Source organism: Monodon monoceros, unplaced genomic scaffold (assembly GCF_005190385.1).
Source record: "Monodon monoceros isolate NGI ecotype Baffin Bay Population unplaced genomic scaffold, NGI_Narwhal_1 Super_Scaffold_2, whole genome shotgun sequence".
Lineage (NCBI taxonomy): Eukaryota > Metazoa > Chordata > Mammalia > Artiodactyla > Monodontidae > Monodon > Monodon monoceros.
The window spans coordinates 70,407,624-70,427,623 of NW_021703776.1; the positions used below are offsets into that span (position 1 = coordinate 70,407,624).

The 20,000-nt window shown below is 35.4% G+C and overlaps 1 protein-coding gene across 1 annotated transcript in view; it reads left to right on the forward strand.

Annotated features, from left to right (window-relative positions):
* The window catches only part of FOXP2 (forkhead box P2), a 254,646-nt gene that overhangs the window by 228,332 nt on the left and 6,314 nt on the right, over positions 1–20,000 (forward strand). The window contains exons 16-17 of the mRNA XM_029234320.1: positions 675–744; positions 1,516–1,679. Of these exons, the coding sequence (XP_029090153.1) occupies positions 675–744; positions 1,516–1,679 (234 nt within the window). The remainder of the gene's footprint in view (positions 1–674; positions 745–1,515; positions 1,680–20,000) is intronic.

The window sequence follows — 20,000 nt, forward strand, 5'->3', positions numbered from 1 at the left end:
TCCTAGAGAACAAGACTGCCAAATTTAAGTCAGAAATATAATAGAACACATTTTGGGCCGAATAAATTAACTCCGTGTAACATTTACCTGCTCCCCCAAACCACTACTACCTTCTCTGAAGACATGACTCTAATGTATTTTATCTGCTCTTAGTGCTTCACTTTTGATTTCTGTAGTCAAGGATGCGCTAATTTCTGCATTCAAGAAATAGTTAATCCATTATGTTGTCATTTAATTAACTATGGTAATTTGTTATGTTAATTCATGGTGTTCTAGAAATTAACCATTATTTCCTGATTGCATCGAATTGGTAATTGTGTTGTATATTTACATTTTTAAAAATTTTATATGAATGCTGTTCCTCTTGGAAGTAAAACCTCCGCGTAGCTAGAAACAGGTTTAGGGATCCTCAAGGTCATGCCCCACTTCGCCTGCACACCGTAGTCTGAAGTTTCATTACTTACATTCCTGGACCAAATTGATATATGTATATATACTATGTAGAGAATTACATATTTGGACTCTGTCCCCTGGTCTGTGGTCTTACGTACATCCATTCTGGACTAGTAGTGTGAGGCAACAAGCTAGAACGTATTTTTTTACCTGAGATTATTGAGAGCCACATCCTTTACATTTGGACTTATAAATAACCTTTATTTTTTTTTTTCTTCCAGAAGCCCAACCTTAGTAAAAAATATACCTACCAGTTTAGGCTATGGAGCAGCTCTGAATGCCAGCTTACAGGTAATATCATTAAATGTGCTTCCCATTATCCTCGGGTCTGAATGTTTCGGCTTTTTTCTTTTTTTTTTGGCCTGGCTTTGTACTTAGGTGAGATTGTGATTATTCTTAATAGTTGGTTTATCATCCAAGTAAGTTGTAGTACCTAGTACTGTAGAAAGCACTGGTTCTAATTCAAGCTACTTTTGATGTGAAGAAGCAAGAAGGACACCCTGTGGCAAAATCTGGAACACTCGGTTTTCCTGCGAAGGCTAGATTGATAGAAGCTTTTGCAAATGCATGTGGCTGTGCATTAATATTTATCCAGGCTGTCATAAATGATTTCACATCGTAGTGTTGGGGAACATGGTGCTTGTGGCAAAAACTTTAAAGTTTAATTATAATATATAATTTTTATGCAGAGGAGGCAAATGTCAGGTCTTCTTTATTTTGAGTTAAGTTCTGGTCATTTTTAAACAGCAGAGCAACTGCTTGTATTATCTTGGGGTATTTCGCTATACGTGAGGATACACTATTTCATTATGTGGGATGCTGAAACCTGAGTGAGAAAGTTTGCTGGGAGAACTATTGTTTCAGTTGAACATCACACTTAATTTCCTTGGTATTGCTGCCACAAGTTGCCAGTTAGGGACGTTTGTCTTTCCCATACATTTTATTGAAATGCTTCTAAAATACCTGTAGCAGAATTGAAACCCGTTAGAAGAAGATAGATGTTTTAAAAAGCATTTGGAAGGGCATTTCCAAAGTTGTCTCACACCCTCTTCATTTCACTAGGCTGCCTTGGCAGAGAGCAGTTTACCTTTGCTAAGTAACCCTGGACTGATCAATAACACCTCCAGCGGCCTGCTGCAGGCTGTCCACGAAGACCTCAATGGTTCCCTGGATCACATCGACAGCAATGGGAACAGCAGCCCGGGCTGCTCACCTCAGCCGCACATGTAAGTGGGGCTAACAGACTCCAAAAGGGGAAGAACCGATATTCCTATGCTTCTAGTATTTACTAGTCTTCTGAAGTTTTGAATGGTGGATAAGTAAAAAATACAAGTTTAAATGGAGTTAAACTGCACCGTGTTTGTGACACGAAAAAGTGTATCAGAACTGCTTTTAATAAACCTTTTAGATTCTCTCCAGTGTCCTATAATGATTGTACTAGCAGTCCTCTACAAATTCTTAGTACTACTAACATTCTCTTGGGAGTATAGCGGTGTCTAAGATGAGTCTCCATCTTATGGATCATTATCACAGTTTGGTTTGTATGGTCCAAGCCATACAAGTTGTCATAATTTTTACTACTGTTACAGGTCTCTAAACCATTTATGAACTGTAGTCAAGATATTTCCCGTTTTTATAAACCGTAAAATGCAAAGTTTAACTGTTAGACACAGTTTACATAGAAGCTGGTAAAGTGTAACTTTTTGCCTGTCTTATAAATCAGTGTAATTACATATTCAACTTTAATTACTGGTGCGTCTGTATTGGCAAGGTTTATATGTTATATTTTATGCAAGACTACGATTCCTATTAATATTTAGCAGCTAACTATATCATTAATTACTCTAAAATCTTTCCCCTACCATCTTTTTAATGGAGCTGAGAGAGTAGATGTATTAAAAATTGATGTATTGTAGATTTCAGAAATGTGTGTGACACTTGAAAAAATGCCTGGCCTTATTCAATAGGCCAAGCATATCAGTTTCTTGTTTACTAAAAAGTATGGACCCTGCTAGAACTTAGAGTTCAGGAGGAAAAGTTAGAATCTGAATCCTGAACAATCCATTCAGTTGTTAGAATGAGTTTTAACTTAATGTCCATACTTCTGAGAGTTAAACATCACATACTTCTAATTTCAGGTTATTGAGGTAAGAACAGTACTTCCTCTCATTCTTATATTTTCCTCCCCTACTTTTGTACTAAATATCTAGTCAGAGGCCTGAAAGCGAAATATGGTCTTTCTAGCAGCCTATTTCCATTTGACCTTTCACTGGATATTACTTTTGTTGATTTTTGAGACATCTCATTCTATTTGACATATTAATGCCTTTAAGACCATGTGCCTAATTGCTTTATAGCACTTTTACTCTATCACCTTTGTGAAAAACACACGGTGAACATTAATATATTTTATCAGGTTCCAAACCATTACTTTTTCAAAATGGAAAAATTTGTCTTTTGGAAGTGTCTTTAGTTGTGTTAAATAATACAAAAGAAGTGATAAAACTGGAAGTAGGGAGAACATATGGATATATGCTCCTAAGAGTAGCGGTGCTCTCACACAAGGCAAGTGAGCAATCCAACAGAAGTTTCTATATCCCTGCTTTATCCTCCCAGCCATGCAGTGGGTAGCTTGAGGCCTTTTACTTTCAGCCATTCTCCTGAGTATGCTGATGCTTGCTCCCTGTATTAAATGCTACAAGAATAAAACTTTAAAGAGCAAACAAGAGTTAGATGCTGTTTTCCCCCTTTAAAAAAGACCAACTTCAGAGAAATGAAAGGTATTCCTAATAAAAGTGTTTCAGCTATTAATGCAACTCCTTGCGCTCCTATATGACATACAGGGGTTGTTATGAACGATATATAGAGGGTATGTAGGGAGGTGGTTTTTAAAACATATGTGTCCAGTGATAAGGATATTAAAATAAAAAATGAATGATTCAATACGATAGTTTATTAAACATTGTGTTTTAGAACCCGAAATAATAATTGGGCTAAATTACAGCATTATTAGGTTACTAGTATTTTTCGTTTGGCAATTGCTATTTTCGATTTTTTCATTTTGTTATTTAGTTACACTTTAATTATAAAATACCTCAGAAAAAATAGTGTGTGTAAAACAATATATAAAAATTGTATATTTAACTCCTGATGTGGTGCCACTATGGGCTTAGAAAACTAAGATGTTCTTAGTCAATATATCGTACATTTTATGCTTATATGAATTAGTGCATGTGAAAAATATTTATGTGTTTTTTCCATAGAGAGATAAAAGGAAAGCTTCCCTCGGCTTATTGGAAATAGATTTCAGAAAAGGCAAAAATTGGAGGAAGACCACATCTTGTTTTTTCCTAAATTATATAAATTATAATCATGTTTAATTATCTTGCAGAATACTGAGTCAACATTCTCTCTTTGAATCTGTTTCTGCTGCGGTCATAAATGTTTTGTATGTTGGATGTCAAGTATTATTGATGGAATGTCACTTCAGTATTCTATATCTTCATCTTTATAGAGTTTTAAGATGCATTTTATGTAAATGCATGCTTAAAATGCTTAAAAAGCATTTTATGTACATTATTAGACAAAGGAAAATATTATCTAATTCGCTCCATCAAAATTTGTCTGCATATGGGCTTCCCTGGTGGTGCAGTGGTTGAGAGTCCACCTGCCGACGCAGGGGACACGGGTTCGTGCCCTGGTCCGGGAAGATCCCACATGCCGCGGAGCGGCTGGGCCCGTGAGCCATGGCCGCTGAGCCTGTGCTCCGCAACGGGAGAGGCCACAACAGTGAGAGGCCCGCGTACCGCCAAAAAAAAAAAAAAAAATTTGTCTGCATATAATTGAATGCACTTCAAAGTACTTTTTGAAAATTAAGCAGAAGTGAAAGAATTTTTTTACATTTCAGTAGCATAGTCATGTGTCCTGAAATGAAATCATGGTACTGGTCCTTGTTGTCATTGTTGTCATTGGTTGGGGGAGGGGAGGGAGTAAGTTAAGCTGATGCAACTGTTAGCAAGAGGCAGAGGGGCCTAGTGGTATTAGTATATGAGCTCTGGTGACAGACTGTGGTGGTTCCAGTCCCAGATTTAGCACTTAACAGCTGAGTACGATTTATTTGTTTCCTCAGTTTTCTCAGCTGAAAGTGAGGTAAGTCATAATAATATGTACCTCATAGGATTCTTGCAAATAAAACAAGTGCCTGGAATATAATAATTGCTCCCTGTGTCCCTCATAGTGCTGTATTCAGAGTTACTGATTTATATTACCTCTTGTAATACCTCATTACTGCTGTAAAGGAGACCATAAACAATATAAAACAATTTTGCATTTTAATACATTTTTTGTAGGCTCTCCATAACTGTATGGTTACTTTCTTTGGTAGTCAGTCCCTTTGCTTTTCCTCCCACTTCCTCTTATAATTCATGAAGTAAGCAGATCCATAAGAAGTGAAAGAATGTGAGACAGGAATTTATGGTAGGCAGCACCTTACTCAGACTCAACGAGATAAGAGATTTTTGAGATAAGAAGATGTTACCTGAGGTTGGAGGCAACGAACAATCCAAATAGAATAATATCAGCCCAGAACAGGAGCTCACGATATCTGCCCGGAGAACATTGCATATGAGGTTTGACAGGAATGTAGAATATACGAAAGGAGACCAGACTATTGAATGCTTTAAATGTCAAGCTATGGTGTTTGTTTTGATCAGTATGGAACTTACTAATGTTATAAGCTTGGGTTTCACACGACCAGAGATGTGCTTTAGGAAGAGTAATCTGAACGTGTACTGAATGAAGCATGCCTGAATGAAACTCAGGTGAGGTAGGATATTCTGGAGTTGGGAGAGATTGGGAGCAGAAGATGAGTCCTTGCAGGATGTAGTATCTGACTTAAGTACAAGACAGCGAGTGGACAGCAAGGAATCCATACAAGTGCTGTGAAGAGAAATACAGAACAAGACAACTGATTGAATGCTGGGGGCAAAGAGGAAAATTAGGAAAAATCATAGCAACCGTAAAAGCCTGTGAAGAGAAATAGAGAGCACAAGAGGACGGGCTCAAGGGGGAAAATGGTGATGAATTCAGTATTATCCTACTTGCTGAATCCAAGAACGTAAATGTCCTTAGATTCAGGAAAAAACAAAATTGAAACTGTTTCTTCATTTAGTCTTTTTATTCAACTCCAGAATAGTAAAATAAAGTATTCCTGAGGTTGATAGAAAAGATGTTTTGAAGCTTTGGAAGAGTAGAATAACTATGGTTTAGTGCTTCTTATAAATTATTTTTAGAGAACAAGAAAGGCCAAATTATCATCCATATTCTTCATTTTGACGCTCCATATGTAACACTTCCCCGCACTGTGGCTTTCACTCTTAGAGTGCCCTGAATGAAGGCTTTTGCCAAATTAGTGCATTTATTTTGCCTTAACTCTTTGCCTTTCTTCCCTTTCCTTTTTCATTCTCCTCTCTTACCTAAATTCTACCTTTCCTTAAGGGCCTCATCCTATTTTTCCAGGCGGCTTTCCCAAGTAATTTTGCAGTCAGGACCTACATTCTGCTCCACATTTCTGAAGAGCTGGCTGCTTATATCATTATCTGGAACTAACGCAGTGTGTGTGTGTGTGTGTGTGTGTGTGTGTGTGTGGTCACGCACATGTGTGCTTGCACATGTGCATGCTCATTTTGCAGTTATCTCTGGCTTAATGGCAGGTCACTTAAGGACAAAGACTGGGTTTTAGACATGTTATAGTATATGAAACCCCTGACACATTATACCATACAAAGTAAGCACTCAATAACCATGTGATAGTGATTATGAAGAATCAAATGGGAGGTAACAGTTAATGAGAAATGGTTTGACTTCACGAGGTAATTTCTCCAAAAGTACAATCCAGGATTCTCTTAGAACTCTGAAGAAGGGAGAAGAAGAGATTTTTAGGAAGAAGAGATAATGAAATCGAATGCTAGCTAAGAGATCTTTCTAAATATTGGCAGAGTGTGTTTGTGAACTTTTATTTTTAATTTTAATTATTTAGTTAATATGTATTTTATAATTGTCCAAAGTTATGTCAATAGCAAGTGACAGGCCTTCACCGCATTCGTGATTATCCTCCCAGACCTTGTTAAATTGTATTTATTTTGTTGAAGGGGAAATGAAAAAAAAAATTATTGCGATTAATACAGTATTAATCAGATGTATGTTCAAGAGGATTTTAGCAGAAAGTAGGACAGGTTAAAGTTAGGTGGAATAATACAGATTTTACCTAATAATTTTTTGAAATTGTTTTGACTCTTTTCGATCAAGTAGATTTCTAAAATTTATTTTCTGCTGCTGTTGTAAGAGATCTAGACCCATCATGGTCTGAACAAAAGTAAAGAATACTTCCTGGAAGAGTCTAAGTATCATTACAATTGATAATACTCTTCCCTTCTGCACCTCAGCGCCAATATTCCCTGATTACCTGACTTTTCAGAGTTTTATAGATTATAGATAAAATTACTTTAGATTCCTATTTTATACCAGTGTTTGCCTCTCATAAAAACTACCTGAAGAGTTAGGATTGATGCTATGTTCAGGTGGAAATAATTTGAACTTACTTTCTTCTCCCATATGTTAGACTTAAATGAATGAAAAGAGAAGAAAACGTTTGGAGAAGACCTGGAAGGTGAACTCACACTGGTAGAATCAATCCATTTCCTGTCTCCTTCCAAACCTGAGGCAAAAGAGAAATTTAATGATGTACCCGCCATATTTAGTTCAAATCAGTTGTTTCTTTTTTATTAAGCAGTTGTTTCTCCTCACTCTCAGTAAGTTGGCCCAGGTTTGCCTTTTCTTTCTCTTATGAAAATGTTAAATGAGGTTCCCATTTTTATATTTTCAAATTTTGTTTCTAGAGATCAAAACGAATGTTCTTCCTGAGCTGGTTTTGTATGGAGGGCTCCACGCACAAAGCCTTCCATTGTCATGCCGTTCCCCTTTCTGATTATTAGAGTCTCCTACTGTTGAGTTTTCAGATCATTTCTTACGTGTCATTCCTGAATCCTCTTAGCCTCCGTGCCATTTCAAAGTTCTACTTGCTAATATTCTATATTAGTTGCAGGTGATTATTTTTTCTGCCTCTTATTAAAGCAAATGTTTGAAGTTTGCGAGTTAATGAACTTCTGTATAGAATCAGAATGTTAATATGGCTCATGTAAGACTAGAAAATATATTTGTTGTGTTCTTCGAAGCCAAAACTTTAGGGTAAGGAAATCAAGGTCTGCGGCATCGCACAAAAGGAGTAGTGTAGTGTTATTCCAGGACTACAATGGAGATCACATTAATCTTTTTTATTAACATGTTGAATGCACATTCTACACGCCCCAGAACTTTCCATGCATTGCATGTCCCAGTCAGTCATCCTTACAACATCCTCTGCTTCTTGAGAACCTCAGTTCGTTATACCACTCCAATGATAAACTTCAGCCTCTCCTAGCAATAATACTTTGCAACCAAAGACAGCTAAAAGGGACTGCTAGATGCCCATTTTGTGCAACAGTATTGAAAATCTAATATAAATTGTGAAGTGTCATGAAACATAATGAAAATGTTCAAATATATAATATTACCTTTCTTCCTTCTATTCTCTGTGGCTGCCTTAAAATTTAAATTGCTGTTTGTAGGCACATGTAGAATTTGCAGACCCTACACCTTTGGTTGGTGATATTTTATATAAAATCCCTACAGATCTTAGATCTTTCTGTGGACAAAGGCATTTGAAATTGGAGTGGCTCTGTATATCAGAGGAAAGCAGTTGAAAGTGGTTGACAACTTGAACAAGTGGAATGCTCGTTGTTTTCATGCCTGTTAAGCCTGCACTATTTTTTGCTGATATTTTGGATCATTAAGTTGCATTAAGAAGAGCTCTAAACATAAAAGCATATTTTTGCTTTACATGTCTTCACAGATTTTTTTAATTCACAATTTTTCATTTATCTTTAATTTTTTTCCCCTAACATTTCTGGGCCTCATAATTTTATTCTGATTTAATTCTATCTTTATTTAACCTCTAAACTTTTTTATTAACTTTGCTAGTTAGCTTTGAGATCTCTTTCCAAAGTGATGGTACAGAACTTATGACTATGCCAGCTCTTTATTATCTCATCTTTTTTTTTAAGTGCTACAAGTATGGCTCAGTAGCCACTGTTCTTTTTTACATTATTCCAGTCCCCGTATGTGGCACTTACAGCTCATTCTAGTTCCTCCTAATAAAAAAGATCCTCCCAGAGATACAGTGCCTTCAGCTAAAAAGTGCTGTATCCCCACCGTGCCAATAGTGGAAATTTGTGGGTCCCTGTAGGGTTTTAAAGGATTTTTATAGAACTATACAGATGGTATTTAAGTTTTCTGTTATGAATGCCCGCAATTTAGGCAAAGGGTGTCAGAAAACTTTTAGGTGACAGTATTGTAGCCTACTGCTTCTGTTTTATATCTAAAGAAGATACTTTGTTAGGAGGTACATCTTCCTTTGCACTAACACTATTTGAGCCTTAGAGGGTCAAAAAGTAATTGACTGAATTGTTTAAAAATGAATATTGTTATTCAGTATTTTTTCCTTCTAGTACCAGGAGAAAATACCATAGTACCATGTATACCCATATGGTATTTTAACTTCAGCTCTTGACATAGGGCTTAGGGAAGTGGATGTCTATTAGGCGATATGGGTATTTTATGACTAAAGGTATTTATTATGTAAAGTTGACGATCACTTCAGAATATTACTTAATGTGAAGATACTTTACATAAGAAATTATATTTTAATATGTGTTAAAATTATATTCATTTTGACTACTTTGGGAGAATTTTAAATTGACCTTTCAAATAAGTACAGCAATGTATTTTAAAACTTTGACACTAATAAACACAGTTTAAAACTTGATCTCAGGGTTCCTACATTCCATAAGTAGTTTCTATCATTAGGATAGAATTAAACAATTTATATAAGCAACAGATGACAAATAATTTCACATAACTAGTGGAAACTGACATTCTTCAGTTTGCTCAACATTATCTTAATCTTTGAGCACTGAAAATGGTATAACATCAGCAAGACATTTAAAAGGCAGGAGCAGAAGTAATCATTGGTCACGTAATGTTATCTAACTCTTGATAAATTTACCATTTGCAACACTAAATCTCAGGTCCCTTTTGTTAATTAGCAGGTCAGAGAAAGACATAATCTACTAGATTTGGAATAAAAGATATTGTTTTTACTCCCTATTCCATTCTCGTGCTAAGATCTAACAGCATAGCTAAGCACAGTTCAGGAGCAAACTGAACATTGAGTCAGTCTTACGGTTTAATTTGAGCAAAGGAATAACTCCAGCAGAGCAGCCAGTCTCACAGATTAGATAGACCTAATGACACGAACCATATGTAATTCTGGTGAAGAGCCATCTCTGTCAAGATATCCAAGAAACAGCTTCACCAGGAGCGGGCAGTGAATGGGCAGCATCCCATCAGGGCAGCTTGGCAAAGGAAACAGACAACAGTCCAGAAAAGATGGGTGAGCCATGTCAGCGAGGGCTGCCCAGAGCCATACTATAGCCCAACTATAGGACTTTGAAGTCCTGATCTTCAAGGAATCAGAACCCTAATTATCAGTGAGAAATTAGAGAGAAACAGGAACATATACTTTGTGTGCCATATGCCCATCCTGACATTTCTGACTGAAACTTGGTCCAAGGAACAAGGCAAAAACGATTTTTGGATGAATGGTTCAAAGGAGTTTTGGAGCAGCAGCAAAGCTGACTGAATGGCCAAATGTCAAGATGTAATTTAGATTTTCTTTTATTTCTCTGACCAATAGATTAGAAATACAAAAGTCCTTAGATCTATACCTGAATGTTTACTGAAAGCTACCATTTATGAGACACAAAATGGAATGGTACCAATTGTATCTCAATGGGCAACTGTTTTGATTCTGAGATTGAGCACAGTATATTTGTACTCCTCAATGAGCAGAGTAATTACATTTATATTTTCATTTTATTACAGCTGTTCTGATCACATCTATTACTTTTATAAATCAAATGGTAAATCTTAAAGAATTTAATTGTGCTTTTTATAATCTGCACTACAGCAAAACTATGTGAAATCATTTGGGAGTGAGCCTCCAAATCATGTAAAATCCAGTTTCTTTAAACAATGTTGTATAAATTTGAATAAATTATAATATAATGTTGAAGGTAAGGACAAGAAATCTTAGAGAAATTTCATATACATTTATATATATATATGCATGCGATTTATAAAATTAGGTTTCATTAACCTTAATCCACCTTTTTGTTATATTTCTTAGAACTTCTGTTGACTTTAAATAGAACTTTGGAACTCTACCTTGGGGTCAGATCTTTTGGGATGTAGAATAGAATTATAAAATGCATTCTTAAGAATGGCAGTGTGTAGCTTAGAAGAGAAAATGTTATTACAGTTATCAGAATATAATATTCCTTTGCAATCAAACACTTAAATGGCTGCATTTTCTAGAAAGTAGAACATGGGAGTTACAAGATTTATTAAATATATTAGTATTAAAGTTGTATTCTGACTTCAAGATGAAAAATTAAAATTTATTTGGCTGTTTGTCCTTAGCCACAGTGAAAAGGTACGAGAAACTTTGTAGGGCATTTTCTAATTACATTCTGAATAAAGTAAACTAAACAAGGTATATATGGCATGAGGAATCATCACTCCAATTTTTCTATCCTCTTTTAATGGTTGTACATTTCTGAGAGGAGGAATATTTTCCTTTTCATCCAGAAATAAGCAGGAATTTTATCTACTGAACCGGAATAATGGTTCTGGGTACTGTCCTAATGGCAACTATGTTCAAACTCATCCAAATCAAAAGGAAGGTCAGTTCGTTCAACATAAGAATGTCTGTGGTAAATGTTAATTTACAAGAGAGAAAACAGTCTTGAAAAACAATAAAATTGGAAAAATATTGAATCATAGTAGTAAAGATCTGTTTTATAATTTCTTAATCGATAAAATAAGAGCTAATTTATCATTTCTAGTTGTTTTTAATTATATGACCTTATTCACTTCTGTACACGAGAATTAAATATTTCTCTAATGTGTGCTTAAATTTGGAATATAAAAATCTAGATTATAGTGAAAGAAATCAGAGTTATCATTTCAAAAGAATAAAATCATAAATAGGATTAATTAAGTAATTTCTTAATGACTGTATAAATAACTTCAGTTGTTTAATTACTCACATTAGCCTAAGATCATTTCTCAGTTTAGAAAGTACTTGCAAAAGGTTTTCTTTTAAAAGTAAACTTTTCCATTTAAAACTTTAGTTTCATTTTTTAGGTTATTTCTGTGATATGTTAAACTAAAATACTTCCTAAATAAAATATTACTCTAAAAGTTACAAATGTTTAATTTAAGAAATGTGAATTGTTTTCTCATTTCAACCTGACTTTGTACAAATGGAGATACCTAAACTTGCAGTTTTTATAAATCTACCATTAAATTCCAAATATAATTATATCATTTCCTTGTACATATACTAGAAGGAAATGAGTAAAATTGAATTTCCACAATCTCCATTTTTCATATGCTTTCTGAATGAGCATCAATTATTTTACCAGTTTCCCTGTGAAACTTCTTTGGGAAAAAAATGACTTTTTAAAAATGTTTTATTTGGGCTTCCCTGGTGGCGCAGTGGTTGAGAGTCCGCCTGCCGATGCAGGGGACACGGGTTCATGCCCCGGTCCGGGAAGATCCCACATGCCGCGGAGTGGCTGGGCCCGTGAGCCATGGCCTCTGGGCCTGTGTGTCCGGAGCCTGTGCTCCGCAACGGGAAAGGCCGCAACAGTGAGAGGCCCGCGTACCGCAAAAAAAAAAAGAAAAAATGTTTTATTTGATGTGGTTATAGCTTCCAGGATAGCTACTCAAAAATAACGAACAAAACCAAAAACTGAACCTCATGAAACTAAATCTTCCATTTTAATAAAGGAGTCTGTGTTTGTATTTTGGAATCCATTTTACATCTCCAAAACAATGATACTTATGTGGTAAGCACGAAGGTTTTGCCATTGGCAAATTTGAACTAATTGAATAAAAATGTATTCAAACACATATGAAATTACAAAGTGGTAATCATACACTTTGATTTTTAAATGCTTATAATAGTTATCATTATTCATTCAACGGCTTTGTGCCAAGTACTAAATAGACATTGTAGACAGTTAAAAGGAAGTCTCATCTTCTCTAAGTATTTCCTTTTAATTACAAAATTTTTGATGCTATTTTGTGAGTCAAAACCTATGCAAATCAATGGACAGCCTTAGCCTGTAGCGATACTCAGTCTATTCTGATATTTTTTAATGTCATTAGTCAACAGTTAAGATATAACAATATATGAGATAACGAAGAATTTGTATGATTTGTAAACATTTTCTTTTAGAGTTAATCAATGTATCCCATGTAGGTTAAAGGTATACAAACTAAATTAAGTAGAAGTATCAAGAAACTTAAACGTCAAGAACTTTAATAAATCAGTATTGAGTAGGAAATAGATGTGTGGTTTAAGGTCTACACATATTTCAGTACGTTCAGTATGTTTCTCAGTGTACTGTATATATAAATTCATTTCACTGGATAAAGATTGCTATATTGGGCCAAATAAAATTATTTTTCATAGTAAAACTGAAGCGTGAAGACCTTAATGCTATTTCTGAGGATAGGTTTTTGACTGTTATCTGGGGAGTAACGTTTTTTATATTAATGATCCGCAGTTACTGATAGAAACATGTTATATCCTTCAGGTATGCTAGGGCAATTATTCTTATAGGATTTTTTTTTTTTTTTTTTTTTTTTGCGGTATGAGGGCCTCTCACTGCTGTGGCCTCTCCTGTTGCAGACCACAGGCTCCGGATGTGCAGGTTCTGTGGCCATGGCTCACGGACCCAGCTGCTCCATGGCATGTGGGATCTTCCTGGACTGGGGCACGAACCCGTATCCCCTGCATTGGCAGGTGGACTCTCAACCACTGTGCCACCAGGGAAGCCCTCTTATAGGATTTTTAAGATGTATCATGTATCATATCTCATGTATCATGTTTATTACTCTTTTTCAATAAGTATATGTTATTTAATGTATTTAACTTTCTCTCAAACAACTAGGGTTATCTGAAGAAAGATATAAGGGGGTCTCCTAAAATGAGTAAACCACATAAAAACAATTTTACCTAGTCTTACCTTTAGTCTTGACTTGTAAATGTTTGATTAAATTAACTTTACATTGCCTGAAATCGCCCATATTGTAGAGATGAGCCATTAATTGTAAGTTTTTCTTCACAGCATTTGTTGACATCTATCATAACATTTAAGACTTAAAATTTTTATCATTAGTATTAAAAAATATTGTATTTATGAAGGGCCCAATCAAATTTACATTGTGCCACTGAATTACTCATAAATGATGACACTGTATAACTCTAAGATATTGCTCCCAGATTCCTGTCCAGTCTCATCCTACAAGTATTCCTCTCTAGGCAGATTGCCCATGCCAAGGCAAAAGAATGATCTATTCTCTTGATGATATCTAAATAAAGAAACACCATTGTGATTCTATAGTCTAACATCTATTGACTTAAACATGTTTTGAACATCTCAGTTTCAGAGAACTTTATTCATAGTACTTCCTTATTTTAAAGGAAAAATAGGAACAGTTTATAGGATCTTTTACTTAGTCTTAAATTAAGGAGAGAATGAAGACAATTTACATTTCTCTAGAGAATATACAGTGTGATCACAATCAAAAAAGGTAAAGTTTTCCATTATAATTTGACTCTGCTGTAGGATGTTGGCAACAATAACATTTCTTCTGCCTTTCATTGATGCCTTGGGTACTTATAAATTTCACAAGGAGCAACACATTTCTTTAGGCAACAGATCAGTCTAGTAATGTAGCTAGTCCTCTCTTTGTGTTTTTGGTATATGCCATTATGAGGGTGGGCTGTAACACTGAGCAATTAAACTAGAGCATAAAATCCAACTGCTACTTTGCATTTCCTTCTGGTAGAAGCTTGGCAGGTTGAATGGAGCAGAGATGTTTCATTCATTTAAGTTGAATAAACGTTTCTTGAGCACCTATTATGTGCGACATAGTCTGTTGGAAACTGGCAGGTGATCTGTTATCTACAAAGAGGTAGAACTCTAATCGAGGGATGGATATGTACAAAGATAAGGAGGGAGTCCAAGTAAAGGAAGGAAGAGAGTTATAACCAAATTGCAAATTAAGTGTACATATGCACATGAAGAATCATGAAAATCTTCATGGAGGAGATAGCTTTGAGTTATGCTTAACATGAAATCAATTTTTAGGTTGAACTTTATGAAATTATTGATATTTGACTGGGTTCTTTTTTGCTTACAGAAATAGCAATCTTAAATTTTTCAACCTACATTAAGCAGAGATGAGGAAAGAGAAGATAGATACAAAGGATTTGAGTGTATGAGCAAAGGTGACTAAGACATAAAGCATGAGTCTCATTCAGAGAATAGATCATTCTTTTGCCTTGGCCTGGACAATCTGCCTAGAGAGGAGACTGGATAGGAATTTGGGAACCATAGCTTAGAGTTCATTAATCTCCAAGCTGATGATAGGGTAGGGGCATTGAAAATTCACCAATTATTTGGAGATCCTTAGCAAGACCCTCAAGGGTATATGTTACCTACTTTTAAAAAGACTCACCCTTTTCTTCTTTGCTACTCGTCCCTGGGTATACTGTATTTTTTCACTTGAAAAAGCGTCCACACTTTTTTTATGCCATTTTCCCTCAATATTCAGTTTAAAATATATTTTTCTTTAAGATGACTTAAGAACTCAGACTGAAAATTAAAAACAAAATTCCCAGAGATCAAGTATCAGCAGCCTTTATGAACGTGGCCATTGCTTCTGCTAGCAACTTAATCACAATGAGGACTGTAGAGAAATTTGTTTCAAAATCTTCCCATCTTCTACTTTCCGATATCCAAGCATTCCAGGATCTGCTTCCCCTCTTCCTCGAGCGATTAAAATGACAAATATAAAGATTCATCAAAATTGAATGAGTTATGAAGAGTCATCATCTATTTTAACTTTTAGAATTTTTGACAGAGATTTAGGCTCTTCTATCTTCTTGGTAGAGTGTAGAAGGGAACTATTTCACATACATATAAATTTAAAAGCAAGTATATACAAAACTTTTTAGTCCACAACCAATACCCTTAATTCTTCACTTCTCTCCACGTTTCTAATCCTGCTACCTTATTCCTGGCCATCATGACCTTATTACACTGTTTTAGTAAACTAGCTGGTTACCTTACCTCCAGTGGCCTACGTTCCATCTACGCTTTGCAAATTAATCCTCCTAAAACTCTTCTATCTTTTCACTGCCATGCTCAAAAACCATCAATAGCCCTTCAGCTGTCAGAGAATAAATTTTAAACTCCATAAATGCAACTCAAGGGCACTTCACCATCTGACCTTGTTCTGCTTTCTAACATATTTGTTTATCACCAACCCTTCTTTCCCCATGGCCTCTACACACTCTCAGCGTTCCTACAACACATATACAATTCTCTATTTTTCCCATTTCCACTCAGAATGCCCTTTTCCTCAGCTCTGCGTAATGAACATTTTCATATATTTCAAAGCCTACGTGAAGTGACAACTTCCTCCGTCATAGATCATTGACTGAATGCATTGCCAGAATTTCTCTCCCATCTTTCATAACACTTTGTCTGTTATGGTATAGATCACATTCTGCTTGGCATCGAAGTTACTTGTGTGTATGTCTTACTTACTTCCTCTATACTATTTTTAGTCTATTAGACTAAAAACTGTATGAGAACAGGAACCATTTTCTGTATCAGCCCCTAGACCAGTAGTTTGCAAATAATGTTTATTGAATTGATTTTTTCACTTCTAGCAAGAAGTAATGTTTATCCTTGTAGAAGTATTTCCATTTCAGCTTCTGACTTTCAACCTTTCTGTCAGGAAGTATTAACAGACTTTATGTCTCTCCACCACTGAATACTTTCCCTCTAACTATCTAAAGAAGGCCCAAATAGCTTTCTAATTCTCCTAAGTGTAAATTACATCAAATTAGGAGGTTGGCTATTCCTTCTTCAAGCAAGAAATTTAAATCACTGCTTTTCTGTAGTAAGTAATAGGTAGTGGACTTGGAGTAGTTGAATTGGACATCTTGTGTTTCACTGACAGAACAGTTTTTAAACTGTTCACAATTAATTCCTGGATTCTCGTTTAAATGAATACTCATTATCTACCAAATGGATAATTTGCTTTAAAATCAAAGATGAAGTTACTTCCAAATCCACTTAAAGGAATAGGACATATTTCATCAGGTTTAGAAGAACTACCGAAGTGACTGTCAAGGTAAATATGTCTACCTGCTGTCTCTGCCCTTCTATGCCAGAAGTTTGTACTCTTCTGTGATAACCTAGATGCTTGGTATGTATTAGGTGCCCAGTAAACAAATGAAGTGCTGGATAGATTATCCAATCCAGACTTCATAGACTCCTGCCTTAAGATACGTTACAAATAAGTCTATTTATTATCCTTTATTCAAGATCTCACAGATGAGACAATAAGAAATCAATTATTCCACTAGTTTTTTTTTTCTTTTTCTTCATAAGTTAAGAAAAAAAAAAAAACCTAAGTCCTCAGTTTCAATAGTTTCATTCTATTTGCTCAAAGTAGCTTCTACTTTACTTATTATTAAGGGCTCTATTAAGGACTGCAGCTTAATCTGTAAGACACCTCAAATCGAAACTGAAAGGAGCCGTGCATAAATTTCAAATCATGGAGGAAAAATGGCATGATGAATATCCAAGCCATCCACAATATATCTTCTTCAAACCCAGAAAGAGTTTTATCACCAGGATAGATAGTCAAGAATTTCTCTCATCTGTCCATCTGAACTTGTTCTTCCTTTACTGTCTTTAATGAATTCCAGTAGGAGTAGAGATGCTTTGGGATTCTGCTTAGAGGCAAATAACCTCTCCCAGCTGTTAACCCCTCCAGTATCACTTAATTGCTATTCCTCTTAGGACACTTATGGCTGGCAATTGTGTACATATTTGAGTGCATATTTCTCCCATACCAGACTGCAACATCTTTGATAGATGTTTAAATGCCTCCACAGTGCCTTATATCTAGAGGGTACGTAATAAACGCATTAAATTAATCATTGGCAATAGGAGATAATGATAATGTTATTGGCTTTTCCTGTCAAAGTGAGATTGATGCTCTTTATGCCATTACGGACACAGGCGACTTGACTCAACCCACAGCATTAAAAGAACTTTTGGCAGAAAATTTATTGTCTATCAGGCTTATATACATTGCTATGTCTCTTAAAATTTCCATATTTTAGTCAACTTTGAGTTCATCTATTTAAGGTTTCTCCAGCTGAATATATATTATCAGACTTCATAAACTTCAGTGTACATAGCACATGTGATGCAGGCCTGGACCATTCAATGCATGTATGTTAATGATTTCACTGACAAGTTATGATGAGGGAGGCCTGGGATGGGATGGCTGAGGAGTGTAAGTGCGGGGGCTCTGCCTACCAAACATTCAACAATGGTCTTTCTACTTTGAAGTTTACTTTCCTCTGTTGATCTAAAAATGGTCAGAGACAGGACCTGAGATTTTGGCTTAGTGCCGTAGTGTTCAGGAATGTGTTAGTAAATAATTCTTTGGAATAATTATAGTAATATGTTGTGTTATTTTGTCCCTTTTATACCTTAAATGTACCTTTAAGGAAATGTAGCTAGTCAATACTTTAATAGCCCTAATGCCTGGCATTTGGTATGTGGGGCACTTATATCTTTGTTTTATGACTTTTCTGATATAGTAATAAAAGTCTTAATTTGTAGAAGGGCTAAAATGTTTTTAGAGCTAATTAAGTTCATACGTTGTTTAAAAAGCAATCCATGTACTTATACTATAACTTCTTCCAAAAAAGGATTTAAGGTTGTAATTATATCATGAGTGTATCTAACTCTGATCACTTATGAGCCAGTCACTGTTCCAAGTGTTTTGCATACACAAAAAATCATTTACTCCTCATAACTACTATGTAAAGTAGGTACTTTATTATCTCTGCCTTATGAATAAAGAAACAGAGGCACAGAGACATTAAGTAACTTCCCCAAGGTCACACAGCTAGGAAGTAAAGGAGCCAGTGTTTAAACCCAAGCATTTTATCCTCAAAGCTCATTGAATTGTTAAACACTATAGTATTAACCACTTATCCACTGCTGCATGACTAGAGATTATAAATGAGGTGCCTAAATTATTCAAGATTACTTTATGCTACACTAATAAGTTAATCAAAATACTAAATACATAAAAATTATTGTATTAAATTATACCCTGTTAATTAAGAACCTTTATATGATTCAACTGGAGAAGAGGATATGTAAGGAGGAATTGGTGAGCACTGCATAGACAGGGAGTTACTTTAAAGGGTTTCCTTTATTTTATTTGAATTGTCAGAGGAATTTCTTTGGTGAAGGGGAGCATTTTTCCTGGGAGAAAATCTAATTATCCTATAATAGAGTAACACATGGTATCCTGAAGAATTTGGAAAAATGAACACTACAGAGATAGCCCCTTTTTTTCCAGAGATAAATTAAATGACCCTCATATCCTATAATGGGAGGAAGAAGGGAAAGATACTGCTGATGACTGCAGAAGAGACTAATTTCCGATTCATTCTACAACCCACCAAAGGCATGTGGTTTCCTTGGGTTTCATTTCCTTTGAATTGGCATACAGGACATGTGAAAACATGGAGCTCTCTGAGATCCAAAAGTGAGAAACCTAATATAAGTGGAGATAATCATGATAGAATTGTATTTTTATTGAAAAGGATTCCACCAATGTATAGGCATAGGTACTATAACTTTCAAGCAATTTTATTCCCTGGGATGCTTAAACTTCTCTTGCTACATTTTATTTCTTTTTTAGACATTGTACTGGTGGCAATCGGATATTTTTAAGAACTGAGCATTCATAATTATTGGCTGTGGTTTTAGTTTATTTTAGTAAATGAGCAGCCTAACACTGTAGCCTTAAGGGAAAATTTCATTTACATCTTTCTCAGGTCTGATACCTTGTTCACAAACTAATTCTGAGTGAAAGGATTCTAAGAACACTTAATTCCAGAGAGAAATTTTCTCTTTTATAGTTGATACAAATGAAACTCTTAATGCCTTGATGGCACATCGTTTATTCAGTTAACACATATTTACTAGGTGCTTGCTATGGATACAGCTCTCTTGATCTGTGAAGTTCATAGTCTAGTAGGCAAGACACAGTACAGCCACCACCAGAAAGAGTTCAGTACAGCACATGTGATAAAGGCAACGTGAGATAGCAAGAATAACCAGGTTGCAAGAAACAGTCCAGAGGCCAGTTGTATACTAGTCCTGGCTCTGCCTGTATTTATCATAACTCTTGGAAAGTTACTAATT